This window comes from Labrus mixtus, chromosome 21 (genome assembly GCF_963584025.1).
Source record: "Labrus mixtus chromosome 21, fLabMix1.1, whole genome shotgun sequence".
Lineage (NCBI taxonomy): Eukaryota > Metazoa > Chordata > Actinopteri > Labriformes > Labridae > Labrus > Labrus mixtus.
This window is the reverse complement of record NC_083632.1, coordinates 18130333-18156576: the sequence shown is the minus strand read 5'-3', so window position 1 is coordinate 18156576 and position 26244 is coordinate 18130333. Positions and strand designations below refer to the sequence as shown.

Genomic DNA, 26244 nt, shown 5'->3' with positions numbered 1-26244 from the left:
AGCATCCTGTCTAACGGGGTCTGAATGATTGTACACAGACAGCTCCCAGGAGGTTTGGTGAAACAAGTTTCTATAAATCTGTAAGAAACATCATCACACTTTTACATGATGTCATTCTCTTTGCATGAATATAATGCTGCCAAAGTAATGTTTTGTTTACAGTGTTTCCTGTTTGAATCCCCCGTGTGGAACATGTCAACAATAAAACAGTCAAATGTTCAAGAACGCAGAAAAAAGTTTATTCTTATAAAACAACAGAATAATACATCAGTGGTTGATGATTTGCAAAAAAAACCCAAAAAAAACAAAAACATGTCACTCAGTCTCCTCCACTGACCTGCAGTGGGACAGACTCAGGGGTTTGGATTCTCGTCTGGTGTGGGACAGGGACAGAAGTTTAACACAAATACTTTACAAGCAGAAATACTGATGCTGGTGGAAACAGAATAAAACGTTTATTGGAGCCAAAATAAGAACTATCCTGATATTTAAAACATTAAAATATATAAGAGCTTTTTTATTTCTTATTGAAGACATGAATATCCCAAAAAAACTGAATAAGAAAATGTTGTTTTGATGCATTTGGCTCCAACAAAGTCATCACCTCTCCACAGAGCAGCTCTGATTTAAAAAGTCGGGTATGTAGAGCTCAAACTAAAACCTACACAAAGAAAGAAGACCTGACGACCTTTAATCATATTTACACCAGCACAGTAACAAACAGGAATCCAGCAAAGTAGTGCAAAACCATACAGATGAGCCTGTAAAAAAACAAGGTAAAAGAAGGAGAAGGTCTTTATCTCAAAATGTGAAGGAATCCGAAAAATGACAACAGACTAAAATAAACTCTCAACGGACGATTTCTTTCAATCTCTTCTGTGATCATTTTGTAATAAATTCATCTGAATGAGAGTTTTTTTAAAGGATAGTTCAGTTTTTCTTGGAGTGGGGTTGTATAAGATACATTAAGGTTTATTACCCATAGGGGATAGAGAAACCTGATGAAGTACCGGCACGGTAACTTCAGTAACAGTAAACAGCATTTCAAAACCGCTCGTTTATTTTAGTTTGTATTTGTCGTCTCTTTCTTTCTTTAGATCAATTTGGGGCCTTTATTTGAGAGACAGGACAGTGGATAGAGTCAAAAAATAGGGAGAGAGGGAGAGAGAGAGAGAGAGAGAGAGTCAGACTCGAACCCGGGCCGCCAACCTGTGAGGACTCCAGCCTCTGCACATGGAGCTCATGCACTAACCCATTGCTCTCTGAAGGTAAAGTAAAGCGCAGTTATTTTTTCTAAAGACAGTTTACACTGACTCATCGGTTTAGGGTTGGGTTTTCTTAGAATTAGCTAAATTACTCTGTAAGATTTGCCCCATCTCTATCTCCTGTGGCTAATACACTTAATGTTGACATGAACTCAAACCAACCCCACTTCAAAAAACTAACCCTTTAAAAAGTTCTCCTTTTATTGTATCATGAGAAAATAACTGAACTATTAAGTAGTAAAATGACCTTTGAAACAGTGAGAGTCATTGGTTTAAGGCTGACAGGGAAATAAAGACATCTTCACGACACACTCTTTATCAGAGTATGTTTAAGTAATACTGCTCGGGCCCTTCATTTAAGCATAAGCAGGAAGTGGTTCTCTACTCAGTGGAAGAGGCAGGTGTTGAATTTCACAACCAGAACTACTCATTGAATAAAAGTTTGTGATTGTAAAGGCAGGGTCTCTAAAGGCAGCCCCCTGTGTTTGATAAGAAGAGGACAGCTTCAGACTTCAGGACAATTACATCTCCTGCCTGTGACAGCAGACAAGTCCATTTAGCTCCTCTGGAGGTTTTTGGTGTTTATGATTAGTGAATAACTCTTGTGTCTTTCAGGAACATGCCTGCCTCCATTACATTATGCATGCAGATTTAGCTACTCAAATGGTCAAGTTTAAAATGTCCAGAATTCAGCTTGTAAAAGACTCAGTCAAGGGTGAAAGAGAGAGAGCAGTGTCAGAATTGCACAAAAACATTGCCAACATATTTGTGCAATTAAGAAATTGGCAGGAGTTTGGTCATTTCTTGGTAAATGTGGCAAATACTGGTCGCTCAGGCTTCTATTATTGTTGCTATTAACAAAACGGGTATCGATGTCGTTTGATTTTTACTGAATCTTATCAAAGTTTACAAATCCCCATCCAGAACAGCCTCAATACTCTCGCTGCACATGTTAAACTCTCTGATGTCAATGTGGAGGGAACAGAAAAGCTGCAAGAATCAAAGCATAACCAAAAAAACAAAAAAAAAACAAGAAGGTTGACATGACCACTTTCTCCCAATTAAGCTCATCATGGCGAGAGACTGAACATAATACAACACATGTAATAATACTTCATATCATCACAGAGTCTGTTGTTTCTGTGTTCTTAATGTTAATGATCAACTCGGAGTAGAAACGGTGTCATCAGCGTTCACCCCTCAAGCTGAGAAAAGTCTTTCTTTGGCTCTAATAATTATTGACATGATGAGTTTGATCCATTAGTCTCGTATCTCTAGCTCACACTTGCTCAGAGCGTCCATGAAGCTTGAGGTGAAACTGATTTGGATAGTCAATGAGAGAGACAGAGAGGTTTTGAAGTACCGGTGCTGCAGGGTAAGAACACAGACGCTTTCAGTGTTTGTGGCGAGCTTTGAGCTTTGGACACCAGTCAGTGTCTGCATACAGGAGGCAGTGGACCGTCTTAAACCTGCAGGAGAGGGGGAATGACAGTTAGGGTCATATTCAATTAAAGCACCGAAAGTGTAAACCTTCACTAAATCTGTTTAGAGAAAAAAAAATCAACAAATGATCAAACTGTGAGGTGTGTTTAAATGATGTGTCTTAGCTATTCATTGTCTCCCTTGCTAGTGAGCACCAGAATTACAAGTCAGTAAATGGTTATTAATGTCGGCCCTCGATGCTGGTTATATGTCTCTAAGCTGTAATACAGCCCTCCACCACTAGTCCGGGCTGCAGCTCTGTTTAATAGACCTCTTCCCCCCATGCTATACTGCTTGGCTGTATCGTTCGTTCCATTTGATCTCCGAAATCAGATATTCAGGAACTTCAGGAACTTCAGGAACGCCCCCTGAAGTCAGATCTCCGACTCGGAAACTTGAAGCAACTTCAGTAGTCGGTGTTGAATTCCAACATGGCTGCTCCGTGCATCAACAGTAAAGTTTAAGCTGTACTCGATTTTGTTTATTAACAACTTAGAACTTTCACGATACTATTGGTGTGATTGATCTAATTACACAAAAACCAAGACTATCTGTAGACATGTTGTCATGTTAACTTTTGGACACAAACTATCCAACGGTGAATGCATGATATCCACTGTCGAGCCAACAGAAATATGATTTTTGAGACCTATGAAGGAGGAGAATGATTCTCCTGTCTAACATAAAAAGTTGGATATCAACGATCACCAAGAATCAGAACTAACATATGAATATAACAGGACCATGTGAGGGTGCTGAGAAGGCTGCTAAGGCCTCGTAAAGACCTTTATTAAAGACATTTATACATTATGCACGAACAATCAGATCCCTGTCTGCGAGTCAAAAGGGGGGATGTGGATTCTACCTTGGTTTCCATGGTGCCTTGGGTCCAATAAAGGAAAATCTTAGTGCCATTAAATGTAAGTTGCAGTTAGTTATTGGACACCAATAAGCTGAAGAGCTACTGGCACAATGGGGAGGGAGAGGAAGTGAATTGGAGCAGAGGGCAGAAGGTGGGAATCGAACCCTAGGCTGCCATAAGAACTCAGCCCTGGTACATCGGACTCTCTCTGTACCAGGAGAGCTACCTGGGTGCCACTTTTAAATCTCAGTTTTTAAATCCCACACGTGTAATAAACAGTCAAAGGTTGAAAAGAGCGGTGAAGAAGCTTACCTCGTGGGGTCCTCGTAAAGCGTAAAACCTCCAACTATGCTGACCACATTTCTCCTGTTCTCAAAACCTCCATAGCTCAGAGTCACCTGTTACACACAAACACAAAATACACCCAGCAGATGATGAGACAATCGTTCTCCATGCTAGTATAATAGTGACATACAGTAGGAAAGTATCGAGTCTTTAAATGGTCAGAAATATCAACATAAGAATTTCTTCCACAGCTGCATTTCTCTGAAAGTGTCGACTTTTCCTGCTTTCTCACGATCTTCAGTGTTAAACACTAAAGTACTGTCCACACACACACACACTCACCTGGTCCAGCACGGTGTCCGTTGGCAGCTTCTGTAGGTTCTCCAGGTGAGAGTGGAACAGGTGTGTGTGCGTCAGCGTCACCTCCAGCAGCGCTTCGATGATGTAGCCGATGGTGCAGTCGTCCGGTAGCCGAATCTTCTCCGCTGTGCTGATGAAATTCCCCAAACTGAAACCAGAGGACGCACTTTTAGCCTTCACAGCCGACCGTCTCTGAATGTTTTTAGACTTTGTCAAAGCAGTAACATCTAATCTCACCTCTCCTTCTGGTCCAGTATAAATTAATAAAGAGCACTTTTAGAGTTTTTTTGTAAACACAACTGTCTGAATCAAACCCATTAAGGATTTTAAAGTGTTTTATTTCAGTGATGGACAAATAAAAAACAAATTTCAACACCAACAGATCTCTTGATTGAGCATTACAAAATCACAACCTGAGCCAGAGGTGCAGCTTTATGACCACTTTGCTTTGTGTGTTTCCCTTTGACCATCATCTGGGACAGATATTTTTTATATTCGGTCCTCCGGTTTTTGTTTTAACGTTTAAGAAATAAGAGAATGGGTTAGGCAGAGGGGGCTGCCATTTCTCTGGCAGCTCAAAATAAATACAAACTACAACACTTGTTCTCATTACTTTGATTATTTGTGTCTCAGCTGACTACAACAAGTCCAGGCACATTCTCTGACGGTTACCTAAAAAACATTCTTCTTATTCTTTAGATACTCGAGAGCTTACAAAGAGGATTCTCATTCTGATCATAGTCATGTAAAGAAAATGTTTTTCTAACATTATAAACAGGGTGAGTACCCTGGCCTCAGAGGGTACAACAGTTTGGATCACACCAGGGGAGTCTGTGACCTACCTGGCCCATGGGCTCATTTTCAGTGCCAGACCTCTGCTGATACAGAAACCTGCTCCACCTGTGGCAAACCAGAACTTGACAGACACCTGAGAAAAGACAGAAAAAACAGAAAGATGAGCCAGCCATGAGAGGCGTATTCGATATAAAGCAGAAGATGTATTTGGTTTATTTGTCAGAGGAGCCAGAAACACCGTTGACTTACCGATCCGTCACTCTTGACCCTCTCTGCAGCCTCGATAGGATGATCCAGACTGGGCCGGCCCAGGTACACGTCCTGGCTGTGGTGGTAGGTGGAGAGCAGGCGCAGCAGGCTGGGCAGGACCACGTAGTTATCATCATCAACGTGACAGAACCACCTGTAACACAAACACAGACATCTCCATTAGTAACTGCTGAACTGTCTGATTACATGCGTTTAGACCGGGTTCAGATCTTTGTTCACTCACTTCTTCTGCGACTCGATGAACTTGTCGTACTCCACGGACATCTTGCAGCACAGAGCCTGTCGGGTGTGAGCTGCTGAGCAGTTAGTGTTGATGATGTTAGCTCCTGGAAAAGAGAGAGAAAAGCAGAGTTTAGCTCAGTGATGCTGTAAACAGACAGACTGTTCTAAAATCGATTTTCCCTGGAGATGAGAAATTCCAACTCCCTTTGACTCATTTCACTGTGTCAACATACAAGCAGTGCAAACATGAGCTAATGCAAGAACTATTATTATGTAATTTTAAAAATATTATAGTGGCCTCCTTTGACTACGAAGTTTTAACCAAGTGGGAAAGCACCAGTGTTAAAATAACCGCCAGCTTCGACATCATCTTTTGTTATTGTTTTGATAGGGATCACCATGGTGGCAGAATTTACAACTTACTGCAGTTCCTTGAGTGTCCACTTGAGGCTGGCTACAAAGCCATGAATCCCCATATTAAGATATCAATTCTTACATCAGAAAAAAATAAAATGATTGGTTAAATCTGTACAGGGAGTACAGACTGAGATGATAAATCAGGTGGACACGTTGCAGCTGGTTGCCAAGGGGCGTTAGGTCTGCATAAACTTCAATGTCTGCCTGTTAATAGATGAATTGAAGGTTAGGTTGTGTTAGCATTTTCAATACAGCCTTCCCAAAAGCACAATACAGGAACGAAAACATCCATATTTTTACATGATGGTGCAATCAAAACCTGAATCCTCGGCTCGGCTGCAGCAGCTGAAGAGCTTAGTGAGGTGGAGGAAAACTGAGCAAGTAGCAACCAGATGTCTACAACAACTGGACACCCCATCCCTCATATTTCCCTACAATTTAGGCTGTTTTTTAAATTTAGGAATGAAATAATGCAACTTCAATTTACTTCACCTCAGTGAACAACAGTTTTCACTTAGTATATTCCTTTAACTTGTTTTGATTAAGTATTTTAATGAATTTAAACACATGTACGCTGAGGAATGGATAACCAAAATGGTTTTAGAGGCTTAGAAGAAGTTTGAAAGAATTCATGTTTTCTGTGCCAGAGATTATCATCTCTAAGTGCTACAGCTGACCCCACCCTGGCGCTGTGACCACAGGCTGCGATAAAGACGGTCTGACCCAGGACCGGGCAATTAATCCAGTTTCAATGACAATTTTGGCTTCCAATGATCATAAAAGAAGAGAATCTAGATTAAACAATTACTTTGCCAATAAATGAATATAATGCAGATGTTGGAAAATCAATGAGTAATGTTTAATAATCGTGACCTCAATATCAATCTGACCTTACACACTGTGAGAGTATATGTGCTTATATAACAGAGGCGGTGTCCCCACCCATTAAGTCACTAAAGACAAAACAAAAGAGGAAACATTTGAAGAATCACTCTGGTCCCGCTCCTTACCCGTTCTCTTCTGCAGCTCTTTGTCCTCACCGTCAGTGAATATGAAGGTCTGAAACAAAAAAAAACACACACACTGTTGAAAAGTGTTTGTTCAGTAAAGATACAAACACGTGCGTGCCCTCACACTGCGACACCATGAAGGGCTCCATTGTTTACACTCGTGATTGAGGACATGTGTGTTTATTGTGAGAGGTTATGCAAAAGTGCAGTTAAATAGAACATCGATGGTATCCTCTTTTAACCTTTTTTGATTCTGCTGTGGATTAACATCTAGAGTTCAAACCAAGACGAACTGAGTTTTCAGCCTCAAAGACTAAATATGTGGACTTTCTTTTTTGAAGTTATATCTTTGGGTGATGTTTGCCTTTATTGGATAGGACCGCCCAAAAAGAGAGAGAGGAAATGTTGAGAGAGTGAGGGATGATATGCAGAAAATGGATTTGAACCCACGGCCGCTGCGACGAGGGGTGTGGGTCATAACCATTAGGCCATCCGGCGCCCCTGACCTGCGCTTTTCTCTGCTAAATCGAATCAGATTTTCTTGTTTTTTTTCTTCCACCAGCTCAAATATAAAAACTTTTTTAAAGTTTTTTAAATATTTAATATATGCTGAAATGAAAGTTTTGGATGGTTTAGAAATTATGTTTATAACATGTTTTTTCCAGCAGAGTTTGCTGTGATAATTTAAAATACTCCCTGCTAGAGTGGGCGATGAATTGAAAATTCATTTTCATTTATATAACACAAAAAGAGCCAGCATCATAAATTCCCACTGAGTAAAACATGACCTCAGCTGTACAAAGTGGAATGATATTGAAAATCAGATCTGTGGAAAAAATTTAAGATTTGACTCATGGTTCATACCGACTCTCAGCACCGTCTGCTATAATGTTACAAAGTATTAAGGCTTAGCAGGCGGCTGTCAGCACTAGAATTGGTAGTTAATTGATGAAGCTAACTAGCTTGTAGAATAACATTACTATGCAGCATTTTATTACATAGTATGTGGTAGAGGGTTGAGCTGTTCTTTGTTCTCCGTTATGTTATCAGGCTGTTGTTGAAAAATGTCTTATATCTATAACCTAAACAATAGAGGTGGGAAAAATGTATTCATGAAAAAAAAAAATCGAGATTCTTATCTTCTGAGATTTTAAATAGATTAATAACTTCCAAAAAACGTTTTTTGTTTTTGTTTTGGCCAATCAGTCACTGCTAAGTGCTAAGGTTAGCTCTTTAACTCTGTAGAATGCTAAATGGAGCAGCAAAAACTCAGCCAGTCTCACAAATAACTGGAGAAGATCCTGAAGTATGTACTCATTCAAAAATAGACTTTGAATCATGAATCATGAATTTTGAATCAAATAGATGTAAACCTTTGTAAAATGAGCAACGTAAAGGTTGATATCATGATAGGAATATTAATTAAACGGGGCACTTTGAATGATCTTCTCAGCAGGGAGTATCACGAGCTGCTCCTGCATTACGCTAATCAGCAAACAGGCTGAACACCTGAGAGAGGTGACACAGAATGCAGGTTTTCAAAAGGAGCGATATTTCTTCAGTTTTATTTGCTCACAAGTTGCCAGAATCAAAGCTACGGGACTTAACGACAGACACACCGCGGCACTGCGCGCGCATCATGACGGTCTTCAGTTCACACTTCTTACCAGTTTCTCCTGTCTTCACTGATGTAAAACAAAAGTTTTGGCTGATAATAACAAAGCTTCCTATGGAGTGAGCCACAAAGAGCAGCTCGTGCAAATAAAAAACAATCATCTCTGTCCTGCGTAACGGCCCAGACCGTCTCCTCACATCCAGACTAAGTGCAGGTTGCGGGCACCGGCGTTGAGCCTGATGCATCTCCCGACTAGTTTTACCTCTGGTTATTGTAAAAACAGTAAATTAAAATGAATATTGACTCATTTCAATTACAGATGCTTCATTTTTAGGTCACCCAGAGGTGAACGTGTTGTGTTGATCACCTAAAATTTTCAGCGCGACATCACTTCTAAATGCAGTAGACTGCTGTTGCGACTTTATCACCAGCTTTCATCAGACCGTAAAAATATAACTATTACTGAACATTTCATTCTTATCTAAAAACAATATCACGCACAGGCTGCCCGATCATACAGAGGTCCGCTGGTTTAACTGTGGAGCAGCGCTAAAATGCTTCCTCGAATTGTGCACGGAGATGGCACAAATAAATGGCGCATAAAAAGTCAGTGACAGAGTTAGATCACGATAGTGTGGGCACGGAGAAGAACGGACTGCCAGACTCATATTGAAAGTCGTTTAACTGAGTTTACTTAGTTGAAGAAGTTGAACTCCACACGGAGCTGATCAGACTGCAGTGCGCAACGCTGAAGGATCAATTCAAGTCTGTTGGTTTGGAAACATGTTATCATTTTATAATGCCTCATACTAAAATACCCGAAGATGACTTCGGTCTTGCATCAAAGACACTCTGTTTGTTTGTGATAACTTATTCATGTGAGTAGTTTTTTTTCTTCTGTTATGGTGTACATTTAAATATTTCCATGTTACAACATGCAGTTTGCAATGACAGAGTGAACCCCTCTGCTTAATGTACTTTTACATTTTATGCGTTAACATGCAGTTTTCTATAAAAGTACCTTTTTTTGTCTTTTTTTTTTAATCATACATTAGCCTATATATCCATGTGTTGAATTATAGTTATGTCTGCAAAATTAGTCCGGCCCACTTGAGGTCTCATTTGAACAAATCCGGCCCCCGACCCAATAGAACTTTTGACACCGCTGCCCTAGAGGAATAGATCAAAAATGGTGGTCCCTCAATCAATTAAGGAGTATTTAAGAAGTTTTCTCTTAAGAGGCCACATTATCGTCTCTTTCTGGCTCGAGCTGTTGTCCGCACCGGTTTACACGCACTCACGCACTCACGCACGCACGCACGCGCGTCATCAAACACCATGGTAACCACCAACCGAGGCTATATAAGGGCCGCAGACCGTTCTACGTTCCCCTTTTGCAAATTGAACTTTGACGAGAGTTGACCTTTTGCAAGACCTTGCTGGAAAGCTAACTATTTAAAAGCGCTGCATCAATATCTTCTACAAGAACACATCTTCTAAAACAACAGGAAAGAAAATAACTTCTTGGACTCAGTGGGACACCTATCGGGGACACCAAAGAGCTCGGAGATCGCCTTCAGCGGACCGGTGATGGAGGAGGAGCACCTGTCCGCCCAGGACTTGTCTGACAGCGGTGGAGGTATGTCAAATGTGACCTTTTTTTTAACCCTTGACATTTCACTGATTAATTTATTAATCTCCATAAACGCTCTAACGTTTTATCAGTCAAACCTTTTTTTTAAATTTGAGATTTAAAGTCGAGAGCTCTCATGATGTTGTTAGGCCTCAATGAAAAAACAAATGTTTGGTGAACTTTGATTTTCTCACTGTTTTTACTGTGTAAAAAACGTTTTGATTGCTGTAATGTCTGAATACTTAGCGCGCCAATTGTGGCATTAATTAGGAAGTGTCGGGGTGATTTGAAATACTGTTATTTTTGTTTAAGAGCAACAATTTTGTTAAGAAATTAAATATAAATTATCTGAAAAAGATGGCGACCAGGCCAAATTTCGTAAAATGCTAAATATATTATTTTGTTTTGGACCATGGAGACCATCGTTAGCGAGATCCATGACGTCAGAACGTCAGTGTCAGTAACTAGGCACGTTTTTATCTCACTACGTTTGTTTTGATGTGGAGATAATATTGAATTATCTTTGTGCTTTTATTTTCAAGCTGTTCTCATTACATGAAATTACGATCATGGGTTTTATATTCATTTAGGCCTACTATATTTGAGTTCAACGTCATAATTCATGCTTTCAATTGCGTTTTTTATTAAATCAAATTTGATACAGTGGCCTATCATCATACGCAATTTCGATACAAAAATATTTGCTAACTGAGGCAAACCAGCTACCCTTAAAATAGTCCCTTCTATATAAAAGCTCTGAGCTGGTTGGAGATTCTTCTAAGTAGACTTTATTTTGCCTATTTTTAGAAAATCCTAGAATTGTAACATTTGTCAGTGTTATGTTTGTTTATCCATCATGTATGTAAATACACCAGTAAAAAAGGACTAATCTATAAAAGGCTTAAAAATATAATTAAATTATTATTATTTTTTTTTAGATTTCTAGTTTATAACCTGGGTCTTCTGACGTATATATATGAACATCCTTGTATGTATGTTTTTCCCAGCAGAAAAAAGTATGGCTTTCATCAAGTGTTGCATGAACGCAGCTTAAAAAAAATCATCAAAGTAGCGCGTCACAATATTTTTTATCACTGTTAAAGGGCCTAAGGTTTGTGGCTGGTTTGGGATTGTTTAGGCTGCAATCTTTGTCAGTATACAGACAAATGAAGTGCTAACTTTACACAGATGTTGTTATTTAATCAGAGGTTGTTACATTTTGAAATCAGGTATACTGATGCTTTATTTTTGTCTCCCTCAGTGGTACGTCCTACAGCAGACGGCCTTCCCGAGATGATCAGCATCAGGATCGTGGAGGACAATGATTCTGAGGTAGAGGTAGGTATACCAGAGGACACTCCCCCAGTGTCCTCTGGTGATGGAGAGGAAGTCATCTGGGTCTTGGATGACGAGGAGGCGGAGGAGGAGGACCAGGTAGAGGTAGGTATACCAGAGGACACTCCCCCAGTGTCCTCTGGTGATGGAGAGGAAGTCATCTGGGTCTTGGATGAAGAGGAGAACGAAGAGGAGAGTGAAGAGGAGAGCGAGGACGAGGAGGACTTTTCAGACTCGCTCAGTGAGGATTCTGGGTATGAATCCATGTATGACTCTGAAGAGGACCTCGAGGATGAAGATGAAGAGGAGGACAACAGATCTCTCTCCCCTTTGGACCAGCAGTTACCGGAGGATTTCTACCAGAGATGGCAGCAGGTGTCTCCTCCTGTTCCTGATGCTCCTCCTCAGCTGCTGACTGTCCGACATCCACAGGAAGAAGATCCTACCTCACCTTCAAGATCAGAAGATAGTGCTCCCTCAACCTCAGGCCTCAGCTCCTCCGCCAAGAGGAGCAGGGAGGAGATCCTCACAGAGCAGGTAAGTAGTAAGAGGCCCAGGTGTGACTGTGAGGAATGCTACGAGGAGAGTGCTCCCTCAACCTCAGGCCTCAGCTCCTCCACAAAGAGGAGCAGGGAGGAGATCCTCACAGAGCAGGTAAGTAGTAAGAGGCCCAGGTGTGACTGTGAGGAATGCTACGAGGAGAGTGCTCCCTCAACCTCAGGCCTCAGCTCCTCCACCAAGAGGAGCGGGGAGGAGAGCTACATGGACTCCGCTCCATCCACCTCAGGCTCCTACAGAAGAAGAGGATTCTGGGAGTATCCCCCTGTGGTTGATGACAGCTATTCTGATTTGGATGACAACCCTGATTCCTCCTCTGCAGTAGAAGAGGGAGCCAGACCAGGGGACATTCCTCCAGTGTCCTCTGAGGATGAAGATGAGGATGAGGTGATCGAAGAGGAGTATGATGAGGAGTATGAAGAGGAGAGGGGAGAGGAGTGGGAAGAGGAGTACTATGAGGTGTATGGAGAGGAGAGTGAAGAAGAGCGCGAACAGGAGTTCGAAACGAAGAGTGAAGAGGAGAGCGAGGACGAGGAGGACTTTTCAGACTCACTCAGTGAGGATTCTGGGTATGAATCCATGTATGACTCTGAAGAGGACCTCGAGGATGAAGAGGAGGACAACAGATCTCTCTCCCCTTTGGACCAGCAGTTACCGGAGGATTTCTACCAGAGATGGCAGCAGGTGTCTCCTCCTGTTCCTGATGCTCCTCCTCAGCTGCTGACTGTCCGACATCCACAGGAAGAAGATCCTACCTCACCTTCAAGATCAGAAGATAGTGCTCCCTCAACCTCAGGCCTCAGCTCCTCCGCCAAGAGGAGCAGGGAGGAGATCCTCACAGAGCAGGTAAGTAGTAAGAGGCCCAGGTGTGACTGTGAGGAATGCTACGAGGAGAGTGCTCCCTCAACCTCAGGCCTCAGCTCCTCCACCAAGAGGAGCGGGGAGGAGAGCTACATGGACTCCGCTCCATCCACCTCAGGCTCCTACAGAAGAAGAGGATTCTGGGAGTATCCCCCTTTGGTTGATGACAGCTATTCTGATTTGGATGACAACCCTGATTCCTCCTCTGCAGTAGAAGAGGGAGCCAGACCAGGGGACATTCCTCCAGTGTCCTCTGAGGATGAAGATGAGGATGAGGTGATCGAAGAGGAGAGCGAAGAGGAGTATGATGAGGAGTATGAAGAGGAGAGGGGAGAGGAGTGGGTAGAGGAGTACTATGAGGTGTATGGAGAGGAGAGTGAAGAAGAGGGCGAACAGGAGTTCGAAACGAAGAGTGAAGAGGAGAGCGAGGACGAGAGGGAACAGGCGACCGAGGACGAGGGCGAGGAGGACTTCTCAGGCTGGTTCAGTGAGGATTCTGGGTATGAATCCATGTATGACTCTGAAGAGGACCTCGAGGATGAAGATGAAGAGGAGGACAACAGATCTCTCTCCCCTTTGGACCAGCAGTTACCGGAGGATTTCTACCAGAGATGGCAGCAGGTGTCTCCTCCTGTTCCTGTCCGACATCCACAGGAAGAAGATCCTACCTCACCTTCAAGATCAGAAGATAGTGCTCCCTCAACCTCAGGCCTCAGCTCCTCCACAAAGAGGAGCAGGGAGGAGATCCTCACAGAGCAGGTAAGTATTAAGAGGCCCAGGTGTGACTGTGAGGAATGCTACGAGGAGAGTGCTCCCTCAACCTCAGGCCTCAGCTCCTCCACCAAGAGGAGCGGGGAGGAGAGCTACATGGACTCCGCTCCATCCACCTCAGGCTGCCACAGAAGAAGAGGATTCTGGGAGTATCCCCCTGTGGTTGATGACAGCGATTCTGATTTGGATGACAACCCTGATTCCTCCTCTGCAGTAGAAGAGGGAGCCAGACTAGGGGACATTCCTCCAGTGTCCTCTGAGGATGAAGATGAGGATGAAGTGATCGAAGAGGAGAGCGAAGAGGAGTATGATGAGGAGTATGAAGGGGAGAGGGGAGAGGAGTGGGAAGAGGAGTACTATGAGGTGTATGGAGAGGAGAGTGAAGAAGAGGGCAAAGAGGAGCGCGAACAGGAGTTCGAAGTGGAGAGTGAAGAGGAGAGTGAGGACGAGAGGGAACAGGCGACCGAGGACGAGGGCGAGGAGGACTTCTCAGGCTGGTTCAGGGAGGATTCTGGGTATGAATCCATGTATGACTCTGAAGAGGACCTCGAGGATGAAGAGGAGGACAACAGATCTCTCTCCCCTTTGGACCAGCAGTTACCGGAGGATTTCTACCAGAGATGGCAGCAGGTGTCTCCTCCTGTTCCTGTCCGACATCCACAGGAAGAAGATCCTACCTCACCTTCAAGATCAGAAGATAGTGCTCCCTCAACCTCAGGCCTCAGCTCCTCCACCAAGAGGAGCAGGGAGGAGATCCTCACAGAGCAGGTAAGTAGTAAGAGGCCCAGTTGTGACTGTGAGGAATGCTACGAGGAGAGTGCTCCCTCAACCTCAGGCCTCAGCTCCTCCACCAAGAGGAGCAGGGAGGAGAGCTACATGGACTCCACTCCATCCACCTCAGGCTCCTACAGAAGAAGAGGATTTTGGGAGTATCCCCCTGTGGTTGATGACAGCGATTCTGATTTGGATGACAACCCTGATTCCTCCTCTGCAGTAGAAGAGGGAGCCAGACCAGGGGACATTCCTCCAGTGTCCTCTGAGGATGAAGATGAGGATGAAGTGATCGAAGAGGAGAGCGAAGAGGAGTATGATGAGGAGTATGAAGGGGAGAGGGGAGAGGAGTGGGAAGAGGAGTACTATGAGGTGTATGGAGAGGAGAGTGAAGAAGAGGACGAACAGGAGCGTGAACAGGAGTTCGAAGCGGAGAGTGAAGAGGAGAGCGAGGATGAGAGGGAACAGGCGACCGAGAACGAGGGCGAGGAGGACTTCTCAGGCTGGTTCAGGGAGGATTCTGGGTATGAATCCATGTATGACTCTGAAGAGGACCTCGAGGATGAAGATGAAGAGGAGGACAACAGATCTCTCTCCCCTTTGGACCAGCAGTTACCGGAGGATTTCTACCAGAGATGGCAGCAGGTGTCTCCTCCTGTTCCTGATGCTCCTCCTCAGCTGCTGACTGTCCGACATCCACAGGAAGAAGATCCTACCTCACCTTCAAGATCAGAAGATAGTGCTCCCTCAACCTCAGGCCTCAGCTCCTCCACCAAGAGGAGCAGGGAGGAGATCCTCACACAGCAGGTAAGAGGCCCAGGTGTGACTGTGAGGAATGCTACGAGGAGAGTGCTACTTCCACTTCAGGCCTCAGCTCCTCCACCAAGAGGAGCAGGGAGGAGAGCTACATGGACTCCACTCCATCCACCTGAGGCTCCTACAGAAGAAGAGGATTTTGGGAGTATCCCCCTGTGATTGATGAGGAGACCACAGGAGTATGGAGAGGAGTATGGAGAGGAGTACGGAGAGGAGTACGGAGATGAGTATGAAGAGGAGTGGGAAGAGGAGAGCGAAGAGGAGCGCGACCAGGAGTTTGAAGCGGAGAGTGAAGAGAAGAGCGAGGACGAGAGGGAACAGGCGAGCGAGGACGAGGGCGAGGAGGACTTCTCAGGTCCTCAGGATTCTGGGTATGAGTATGACTGGGTGTGCTACTTCCACTTCAGGCCTCAGCACCTCCATCAAGAGGAGCAGGGAGGAGAGCTACATGGACTCCACTCCATCCACCTCAGGCTCCTACAGAAGAAGAGGATTCTGGGAGTATCCCCCTGTGGTTGATGAGGAGACCACAGGAGTATGAAGAGGAGTATGGAGAGGAGTATGGAGAGGAGTATGGAGAGGAGTATGGAGAGGAGTATCCCCCTGTGGTTGATGACAGCGATTCTGATCTGGATGACAGCCCTGATTACTCCAGGAAGTGAAAAGTGGAATATTTGTGTCTGGCAGGACTTTTCAAAGCCCCAGAAACCTTTCCACATGTCTGGCAGACAATGCTGTTAGGCAACCTTAACAGCTGCAAGTACTGTACAAGCATTAGGCACGTTTTTTGATAGTTTAAATCAACTTCTGGAATAGTGCAGACTCAGAGATAGTTACTCTTTCTTACGTTGTTGTCTGTACGGTCCAGGTGGCTATAACAGACAAAGGTAAGGTAATATTTAATAGTAATAGTTTCTAAAGACGGCTGATAATTCCATGCACAGGTAATTAAACACTGTTTATTGTCATCACTGTGTTGCACACAGTAATGTTTTATAAATTAGGTGTAGTTGACTAGCAGACAGAGGTAAGTTTATACTGTCTAACATTAGGAATCTAATGTTCATATCCACTTTTTTTTCAAATAAAAAGATAATTTTGTCTTTAGCCACTTAGTTATACTGTTGTTTGTTTGCTTCTCAGATGTACCAACCCCCCCACAAGACGAGACGATGGAGAAGGCCAAGACTCGACACCCAAGATTCCCATGGCAACAGAAGACGTGTTTACTCCAGAGCAGATGTGAAGGATGGATGACTACAGGACCAGCTGGAGAGCGATGGGCACCTTGCTGTCACACAGCAAAGTAAGTGCTGATAAACTTAAGATGACTTTACATATGTGTTTTCTTTTTATTATAAGTAAAGATATCATGCAAAGGTTGTAATACTATGTCCACACTAACACATGTCTTATGAATCTTTTTCACAGGGCAGGACTCCTCTGTGTTTTCAGTGTTCCTGCATGGGGCATCTATGAATGGATAACCAATCATACCTCCGGAAGCCTCAGAGACCCACAAGCCCCTCCTCGTCTGCCCCACCAACCCAAACCCCTCAACACCACCCTCTTCACTCTTTCCATTTTTAAAATAAAAAATATTTGTGTGCCATAAATTATCTTGTTTGTTTTAAGTTCATAGTTGACATTTTAATTATAAACTAAGTGAATGTACAGTAAATATTACATGTATAACTTACTTATCTTATATCTAACTGTACATGTTTTAAACCAGGGTTCATTAAGCAATTTTCAGACTCTGAAAATACTAAACAAGTTAAATAATCTTCACATAAACAGTTCTATATCACAGAGTCAAAATGTGACTATAAAATTGCTATAGGGCATTCTCTGGCCTTAAAATAATTTCTAGATTATACTTCATTGAAAAAGGAAAACTAATAAATGCATTTGTGAGGAAGCATGGAGGAATTCTGTGGATGTCAGCGAGAGATAAGCTCAACTCAAGGAGTCCCATTAGATATGTTCAGAAGTTACAGTTCAGCACTGAGTTTCATGAGGTATAAAGTGTCAAGCTGCATGCACTAATAAAACAAAACACCGGCAAATGCACAGATAGAGACAGTATAGTAAATGAGCCCCTACCCTCTTTTCAGTATAGTGTGTTCCAGGCTATTTTTCTTTTGCAATATTTGGATGAAGTTATCATCAAAAAATAGATGCATTCTCAAGAGGAAAGACTGTTTTCCATTTACATGTTTTTAACACGCTTCAGGGTGTTTAATCTGAATTTAGGATTTTTTTTACCTGAACCTGTCAGTATTTGGGTGGTTTAAATCAGTTTGGTGTGGTTTCATGCATGTCAATATTATATTATTATATAAAATATAATATTTTTGTATTATTGACATACTGATTGCAGACAGTGTAGTCCCTTAGTATTTTATCACTAACAATCTCCCTTTGCCCTTTAATCTTTCCCACCCTGTACTGACTTTGTAAATGTTGCCTCTTTATGACAGAGGATGTACAGAAGAGATTGTTCTTTAACAATAGATTAAGTGATCTCTTACTGTCCTGTGGAAAGGAACTGAATGTCTACACTTAAGTGCGCTGCAATAAATGAGTTTGTGTATTGATTGAAAACAAAATGTGTCATTTTGTCTCCATTAATGAGAACTTGCGTCATACCTGCTCACCAACAGAGATTTCTGCACTGCAGGTCTGATGGTTGTCAGCTTCAATTTAAAGCTCCTGTGATTAGCTGCTGACTAGTCATGAAACAGACTGAATTATTGCTGATGCCTGTTATTAACAGGAATAAGAATAGTAGAATAATCACATTACCTTTTAGTATGTTGAATTTTTTTTAAACATATTGTGGAAAAAAAAAGTTAATTATGTGAAACAAATTGGCATGTAAAGGGTTACTTTTTAGATTTCATAATGACCACAATTAAAACATTTAATAAAAACAAATTTTAAAAAAACAACCCCTTAAACAATGTCCTTCTGAGTCCCTTCGCAGAACCACATTGATGGCCAACCTAGTGTACATGATGAATATAAAAAAGATCTTTTTCCGTTCCAGTTTTAATATCCTCTACATCTGCTGCCATACATCTATGAGAAATGCCATATCAGTCCGGTTCTACCAAAGAGTACACTGACAGTCTTAGTCTGACTGTCAGTGTAGCTGTCTCTGACCTCTATACTCAGTCTGTCATGCTGTGCAGAAGGCAGAGACGGACATGCACAGCGTCCTCAGCACCCTGCAGACACACTTTAACCTTCACACACCATATAATGACACAGTCAAAGAGTACGTTTAACTTGACTGATAGACTAACAGCAGTCTGTCTCTTTATGAGAGGACACCTCTGACTGCTGCAGGGGAAGAGCTACACCCACACACTTACACTAAATACTGGTTGGTTTAAGCAGCTTTTTATTTTACAGGCCTGCCCTCAAATGGCTCCAGGTGTAAAAACCTTAAATGGGCAGCTCAAGTTGACAGCTAACACAGAACAGACCCACAGTGGAGCTCTCTGACAGCTGACCTGGACTCAGAGCTGAGCCGAGCCGCTGATACTGGGAGCATAAGCTGAACTGGAGCTCCTCCATCCTCTCTCATCGGGACATTTTTAAGTGAAGTAGGGCGGTGTGTTTCTGCAGTTAAACCTCCGTCTCTCCACACTAAAGGGCTCTTTGTCCTGCAGAAGGACTTACTAATTGCTTAAATAGCTCTCAACACAGAGCCGGTCACAGTGCTCTCTGTGTCGGATACTCAAGACTTTATAGATGGTAGTTAGGACTACTTAAAACCACAGTGTGAAAACCAGCCATGAAAAGTCGACTGAGTTTTAACGACTCCTTTTAAACGGAGTTAATCATTTCGTCAATTTTATTCAATTTCAACTTAAGACTTCTTTAAGATAGTAGCCTTTCACTAGATCAAAAGTATTCGACTACCAATGTAATAATCCCTTTTTCATTTAAAGGAAGAACGTGCAACTTTTTGATCCAGTAGATAACGCCCTTGTACACCAAAACAAACTGCTGTTTGTCAACACCTCTGCTATTCTGAAGCCTCCGCTCTCCTCCAGCACCACAACTCCAACCCCTCGCCACTCGCGTTCACATGAAGGATTTATCAAATGGAACGCACCATAAAGCACATGCAACGGACAGAATTGTCCATTGCTCGAGCTGCAATTGCATGTTAGCAGACTAATGTTAGCAGACTTTAGTTAACTCATAGCTTCATATTGCACATAAATTAACATGTAATGACCGTCATCTAAAAACACTGTAAACATGATGTAAACACAGCTCTAACAACAACACAGTTAGCAGGACTCGAGCTTCTCACTCAGTATAGACATCATGATTCAGAGAGACGTTTACAGAGGCTATACTTGATTTCTGCTGAAATTATGTGTAAAATGTAGCAGAGTCTTCCTTTTTCAAAGTATGGTTTCTGCAAAGGATGCCTCACAGCTGCGCGTCATTAGAATAAGCACAGAGATTCAGATTACATTAAGTCAGAGCTCTAAATTCTACACACACTCCACTGTCCCCACAGGTGTTTTCATTTAGTTTATCTGATGAGATGTCTTTTCTGAGCTCTGAGGGCACGCACAGGCCAGCGCTTGATTGACATCTCTCTGGCCCCTCTGAGGGTTCATTTGTGCGCCCTTGGGGAAAGAAGTTGTGGTATTGGAAGTTCGGTGATGGAGTAACTACTTCAGTGTTCGTGCACATTCTCCATTTCAAAACTCCATAGCTTTCCAGAGTCAAGACAGCTCTATACATCTGTGTAAATGATGACTGCAGATGTAAACTAGCTTTAAGCTAACCCTGGTAACATGCATCAAATGGCAACTTATACTTGTTTTTCTGTCAACAACCTTACTACAATGCTCTGAAATGTCCCAAAAAGTCTGATTATCTGTGATGGCTTTCATGAATACATGTCTTAAAAAAGAAATGTGAACAGCCAAACAAAACAAATAATTGGAACTGAGCGAACAATCTGAATTTTGTATTTAGGCTTTGCAGTGTGAACGCAACCTTAGGTAATTATGAGACATCGTCTTTTAAACCTATTTGGTCAGTCACCAATGATGGTCTGATGTTGTGAACTACAGGCGTAGAGACGGTAGCTCTTTTCATACTGCGTTTCTAAAAAAAAATTAAAAAAACTAAGCTCAGCCGCCATTATATTGTGTTTTTGCGTTGGAGAAGCATGGCACAGCGGGAGCTGCACAAACACACAAAGTTGCACTCCCTCTATCTCGCCCCCGTAGCGCCTCAGTTACTATCTATGAAGATGGTACAGAGGGGGGGATCACTATGACGCCTCCGTGACATTCATATCAATGGCAAAAAGTCAAAAGGATTATTATCACAGCTTGAAACAGCAGTCTGAATAGAGCTAGTTATGTGTAGGAGTGTGTGTTTTTAGTACTTCTTGTCTTAATTTGAACGACATAAACCTCTCAAGTCTTTTTCTGCATGGCTTCAATGTAAACAATCACACGTTACTTAAAAAATGGGGGAATCAATCTGAATAACAACTATTGCTCTATTTATCTTTTTTTATTTGATTTTTTTAATGCTTATTTGTACCTGGAAATTATTCAAATGGCTAAGAAAACCTTCTCTTAGCTCTCTTGGTCGCACTCAGTGCAGTATGCCTGTGAGTTCAATAGAACAAGCTTTACCTGCTCGATCCACTCAAAACGTTAAACCATGAATCACCTTTGTGTTGTGAAAGATCACAGGAAGACGATAGCTGACGAACTGCTAAATATGTTGGGAAGGCGAAAAATCTGACAAACACAAAGCCATCATAACTCACAATTTGAGGGGCATTATCACAATCATACAGCAGCCTTTACTGAAATGTCTTCAAATTCAAAGTATCAACTATTTCCTTTTAAATTTCCTTTGATATAAAAGGCAAATGTTCTCATTATAGCGTCGTGTAGCGGACTCTGTTGCTTTACAAACATCCTTTGTAAACATGCCGTCAGGACTATAACAGAATTATTAGGCTAAAGAAAACGGTTTTATTGGCAGGGTTCTGGGGTTCAAACACAAAATAAAATGTAAACTATTAGAGCCAGAGCAAAGGCTACATATGGTGTCTGTATCTGTTAAATCATTCCCAAATGACCTCAATAAACAACTTGGTATGATACAGGGGATTCTGGCAGCGCAGATAAGGGGCGAAGTCAAGATTTATTTTCTTATAAACGTCCTGTGGTTCCACTTAAAGTCAACGAGGACATGCAGCAGGAATGTGTTTATGCAAGAGACGGGCTCTGAATGTTTTGAGCTGCTGTCAGTATCCAGCTGATAGCATCGCTGACCACAAGTTGTGAATTTATTGGGGGGCGTGGAGCTCATGTACCACACCCAGTGGCAGACGGATTGGGTGGTTTGGGTCTTGGGTAACAAAGGTTTCGGAGCTGATGCATTTCCTAACTCTCAGATAATTTAAAATGATTCATTTGTCTTGTGTCAAAGTCTGTGTGCTCTTAGACAGAGTTCAATATTATAGTGTTCCTCGGTTGGAGGTATCTTTTAAGCAGAGTCTGTAAATATTAATGGATGAAGCCTGAGTGACGTCACTCATCTGTTCCTGCAGGGGGCTCCGGAGGCTCGTCGGCAGCAGCCCCCATGCTGTTTCAGCCTAACTTTCAGTCAACCCAAAAACAGGCTGAGAGCTGGAGCTGTCAATCAGGGCTGCAAGGCGCTTAACTATGCATAACATGTATTCTTCATAAAATCTAAATGGATGCGTACACTGTGTGCCCATGATGACAATAACTCATCAGACTGATATGTTTTTTGTACCAGGCTGTAAACATGTTTATTTGTACTGTAAAAACTAGCTTTTATTGGCTGCGGTGTGTATGCGACTTCGAGGGGCTCCTGGAGCCAGCCTCAAGCGGCCCCTCGATGAACTGCAGGATTTTGCACTTCCACATAGGCTTCTCAACACCGGAGGTTGCCGATTGGGAATAAGTTCTCCATTTACTACAAGTCAGTCAGTTTGGATAAATGGGTCTGAGCTTGTATAACATTACATCATGAATATGAGTCACGAGTTGTTTTGCTTTACAAATCACATGCCCAAAAAAAAAAGTATGAAAAAGAAAGACCTGGGAATAGCAGTAAGCTACACTCGGCCACCTCTTAACAAATGGTAGAGAATTGTCCTTTAAGAAGAACTAACTAAAATGTTTACCTCCTCCTGCTCACTGCTGATGTTGTTGTTACACTACACATACAGTGAAGTAGTCGTGCATCAGGAGGGGGTTACACACTGCATTTACTAATCTAATGATTCTTTGATCTATTAAACTTTAAAACAAGTCAAAGACATCACACACAGATGTTTTTAAAGAAAAGAGAGAAACACAAAATGCCTGAGAAGGTAAAGCTGCAGCTCTACTCACCTGTTCTTGAGCTTGGGAAACCCAGGTCTGAGTCAGCAGCCCCAGTCTGGACTTGTGGTACTTTTTGGTAGTTTTCACCGCGATAAAAATGTCTTTTAACTGCAACAGGTCCTGAGTCCTTGACCGTGAAAGTCCATTAGGCTTTCTTACGAGAAGAGCACCTGTTTTGGGGTCTGCGCCCGTCTTGGGATCGTGTTTTTCCTTCCTGATAACGTCAGTATCGATGGATTCCCCCTGCCCTGCTGAGCTCCTTTTGAGCCCTCTTGTAGAGTCTGTTTCCTCTTCATGATCAGACCCTGCTCGGAGTCCGACATGGTGCAATTGGCCCGTCTGTGAAGGTCTGACTTGAGGTCGGGGCTGAGGCAGATCCACCTGGCGTGCAGAGGGCTGGAGGGCGGGGATGAGAAGGAGCAGGAGGCCGCAGAAAGCAAGGGAGAGCAGGAAGCAGAACTTGCTGACACCCACTGAGGCTATGTGCATCCTGACCAGCCGATGGAGCGGCTTCATCAGCCTCCAGGGCTGCAGCCAGCACCACCCTGTCTCATCCTCACACCATTACATGAAGTCCTGCAAGAAAACAGAGGAAGATTTAGATGAATTCAACATGGCAGACAGAGCAGAGTGCAGACACAAGCTGCAGTACAGGCCTTTCTGAAAAGTGGAGAGAGAGAGGTTCTGGTTGTTAGAAAGGCCATATGGCATGAAGCTCACTGCTGGGGGTCAAACAGTCACTTGAGACAAGAGGGAGTTTCATGCTTCATTTGCTGCTCTTTGATTGCTTCTTCACAACAAAGGCACAGGAACGGCATTCTTCAAGGTACTTTGAAATAAAGTCAATACTGCATGTCCCCCAATAAGCTTCCCTCTGCATTGTTTCATGGCAAGGTGGCTGCTTGAGCCATAATAACAGAGTCATCCTTACCCTTTCCTGTTTTATTTTGTTCTTCTTGAGCCTGCGTCATAAAAGCTTTCACAATAAACCTACCTCGAATGTCTGAATTCATCGCAATAAATATGAAACATCCTTTCAATGCAAACAAGCACTGCTTACTCACTCGGCATGTCTACATTTCACACTCTTGCCATTTTCATGCAGTCTGATGGAACTCAAGTCAGCTATCAGCTACCCTCCGAGTCATTGTTGGAGATTTAGTGGTAAAAAGAAAAAAGCTCAATTTATTTGAGATTCACAAGAAACATTTTGCTAATAGCTTTAGCTAAAGGTTAAACGCATATTATTTAGTATCAGTTTCTTCATCACACTAAGTTCATATCATTATTTCAATATAAAGACTTTATTATTTCAGATCCAAATACCAAATATATATTGCAGACAGAAAAAAATATCACAATGTCCCCTTTTCCCCCAATATCCTCCAACCCTAGAATAGAAATAGTAAGTAATAGTTTTAGTTCTCTCCCAGAAAACAAAGCACTTTTGTATAAATTCCAAATAAAATACATTTAGGGATTAAAAAGGGAAATTAAAAATGATATCAGTGTTTAAAGGCCTCTGAGAGTGAGATTAAAGTCCAGGTTGAAATAAAGGAGCAGAATAACAGCATCCTCCCTGCCTGGTGTTTTTTTCTGGTACCAAACCACTGTGCTAATTTAGTCAGAAAATAACTTGCATCAATTTTTTGACATGCAGTTTTACTTTCCATTTAATGTTCAACTAGTATAATGGTCTATGAGGCACACTGTTTAATTCGGCTTACGTGTAATTGACCATGCATTTCTCATTATACTGCTATTCACACGTTTACGTTTGGCCACTGTTTAAAGATGTGCATTGTTTTTAAAAGAAGCTGTCACTAAAGTAGAGTTTTGGTTAACAAAGTTATAAAAGTATTTAGGAGTATTTTCATTTTAAAGCAGATGAATCTCTTCTTGTTCTTTGAGACTCTGAAGTCAAAGTGTGATTCAACAATAAACTCTTAAAATTAAAGATTTCCAGGTGGAGTTTAAAGCTCGGAAAATAAACTTACCATCAACTTTCAAAGGCCACATTTCACTTCGTTCCTCCAGACAGACGCCCTTTAAGCCACTCGGGAACTGTAAGAAGACATGCAGTTTCCACGAAAACACGTAAATCTAAATAAACAAAACTATCGACGGTGTTGAGTTAACTTCGGCTAACCGGTGACCAACTGGCTTTTTGTTCCGACCTGACTCGTTTTCGTCGTTCTTCTCCCGCCGACCGGAGCTACTTATCTCTTTAAATGAGAGTTTCTGCAGTTTCTAAACACACAAATCCGAGAAAGTTACCTTTTGCTTCCACCTCGACCGACCGCTTCAACTAATTTACCAGATAAATATCCCACAAAACACTTTCGATAGTGTTGTCAAGCTAACTCTGTTAGCATCGCGTTTCCGGTCATTTTCTTCAAAATAAAGGCGTGACATAGAAGACTACAAATACGGTAATGATTACGGGAACAAATAAGAAGAGGTTTATTTCCTTTATTATGCTTTACATTCATTTTTCATGTTATACCCTTTCCCTCATCATTTCGACATTTATTCTTTAAATGTCTACCTTTTCCACTACATTTTTACTTTTTTCTCGACTTAATGTAAGACATTATATTTCGACCTCACTCCTGACATTCCGACTTTATTCTCGACTTTCTGACTTTTTCTAGTTTTTTCTAGTCTTTATCTAAATTTCGACTTTTTTTTTTCTCGTGGTGTATAGCCTATAATGATAAGCAAATCTTGCCTATATCATTATTTATTAGGCTACTTGTGTCTTGCCCTAATCCTCTTTTGTAGTAAAATATATTTTTATGTATCTTTAAAAAGGATTTCTCTATAATAACAAACACTGTTGTATCTTTAAGAGATTAACAAAATGCAAAAACGTTTGTACCCTTTCGAAATATGAGAGTATAATTAAATCAAATACCTGCCCAGTGCACCTATAACTTTTGCTTATAGTCCATGTTCCTTTAAGGCTATTTATCAAAATCCTCAAAAGACCAACAGTACCGAATGAATGATAAATGGTAAATGGACTTGATAACACATTTACACACAGATGGCAGAGGTTTCTATTCAAAGTGACCATCAGAAGATGGATTCATTCATCGATTGATAGCCACATTGATGTAGATTTATGTATTAATACTGACTAAACTTACAAGATAATGTACACCTGCAACCTTTGCCTAACAAATACAAATAAATAAAAAGTTGGTCACAAAAAAAGGTGTAAAGCATGACTGAATTAATAAATAAATGACACAAGAGTATTCCCCTGGTTTCTGTTTTTTATTGATCACGGGCACATCATCTTCCACGTAAACAGTCACTGACTGACATCAGCTGCATGTGTTGTCACAACACTCCAAGAATGATATCAATAACTGAAGTTTCTGCACCTTCGTTCAAATCAAACACCAGTTTCAGAACAAACTTCAAATCAACACCACAGTTACATTTGGATGAGAGGCGGTTGGAAATATTGCACATTTTATTTCAAAA

The 26244-nt window shown here is 42.0% G+C and overlaps 1 protein-coding gene across 1 annotated transcript; it reads right to left on the bottom strand.

Annotated features, from left to right (window-relative positions):
• Window positions 1-281: 281 nt before the first annotated feature.
• Window positions 282-25114, bottom strand: rfng (RFNG O-fucosylpeptide 3-beta-N-acetylglucosaminyltransferase). The gene is made up of 9 exons (XM_061028007.1): window positions 24747-25114; window positions 22759-23325; window positions 6969-7017; window positions 5543-5645; window positions 5299-5452; window positions 5097-5182; window positions 4237-4402; window positions 3922-4007; window positions 282-2734 (listed from the first exon to the last, which is right to left on the bottom strand). Exons 2-9 carry the CDS (start codon window positions 23263-23265, stop codon window positions 2659-2661), a joined length of 1227 nt encoding a protein of 408 aa, XP_060883990.1. The 5' UTR covers window positions 23266-23325; window positions 24747-25114; the 3' UTR covers window positions 282-2658.
• Window positions 25115-26244: the final 1130 nt, after the last annotated feature.

What these genes read in the sequence shown, in the direction of transcription:
- rfng (XM_061028007.1), bottom strand. Translation starts at nt 23,265, where the DNA reads ATGAAGCCGCTCCATCGGCTGGTCAGGATGCACATAGCCTCAGTGGGT. An exon ending in TTCATCGAGTCGCAGAAGAA is followed by an intron (nt 5,453 to 5,542) that starts GTGAGTGAACAA and finishes TTTGTGTTACAG; the next exon opens with GTGGTTCTGTCACGTTGATG. An exon ending in CTTTACGAGGACCCCACGAG is followed by an intron (nt 2,735 to 3,921) that starts GTAAGCTTCTTC and finishes CCTCTCCTGCAG; the next exon opens with GTTTAAGACGGTCCACTGCC.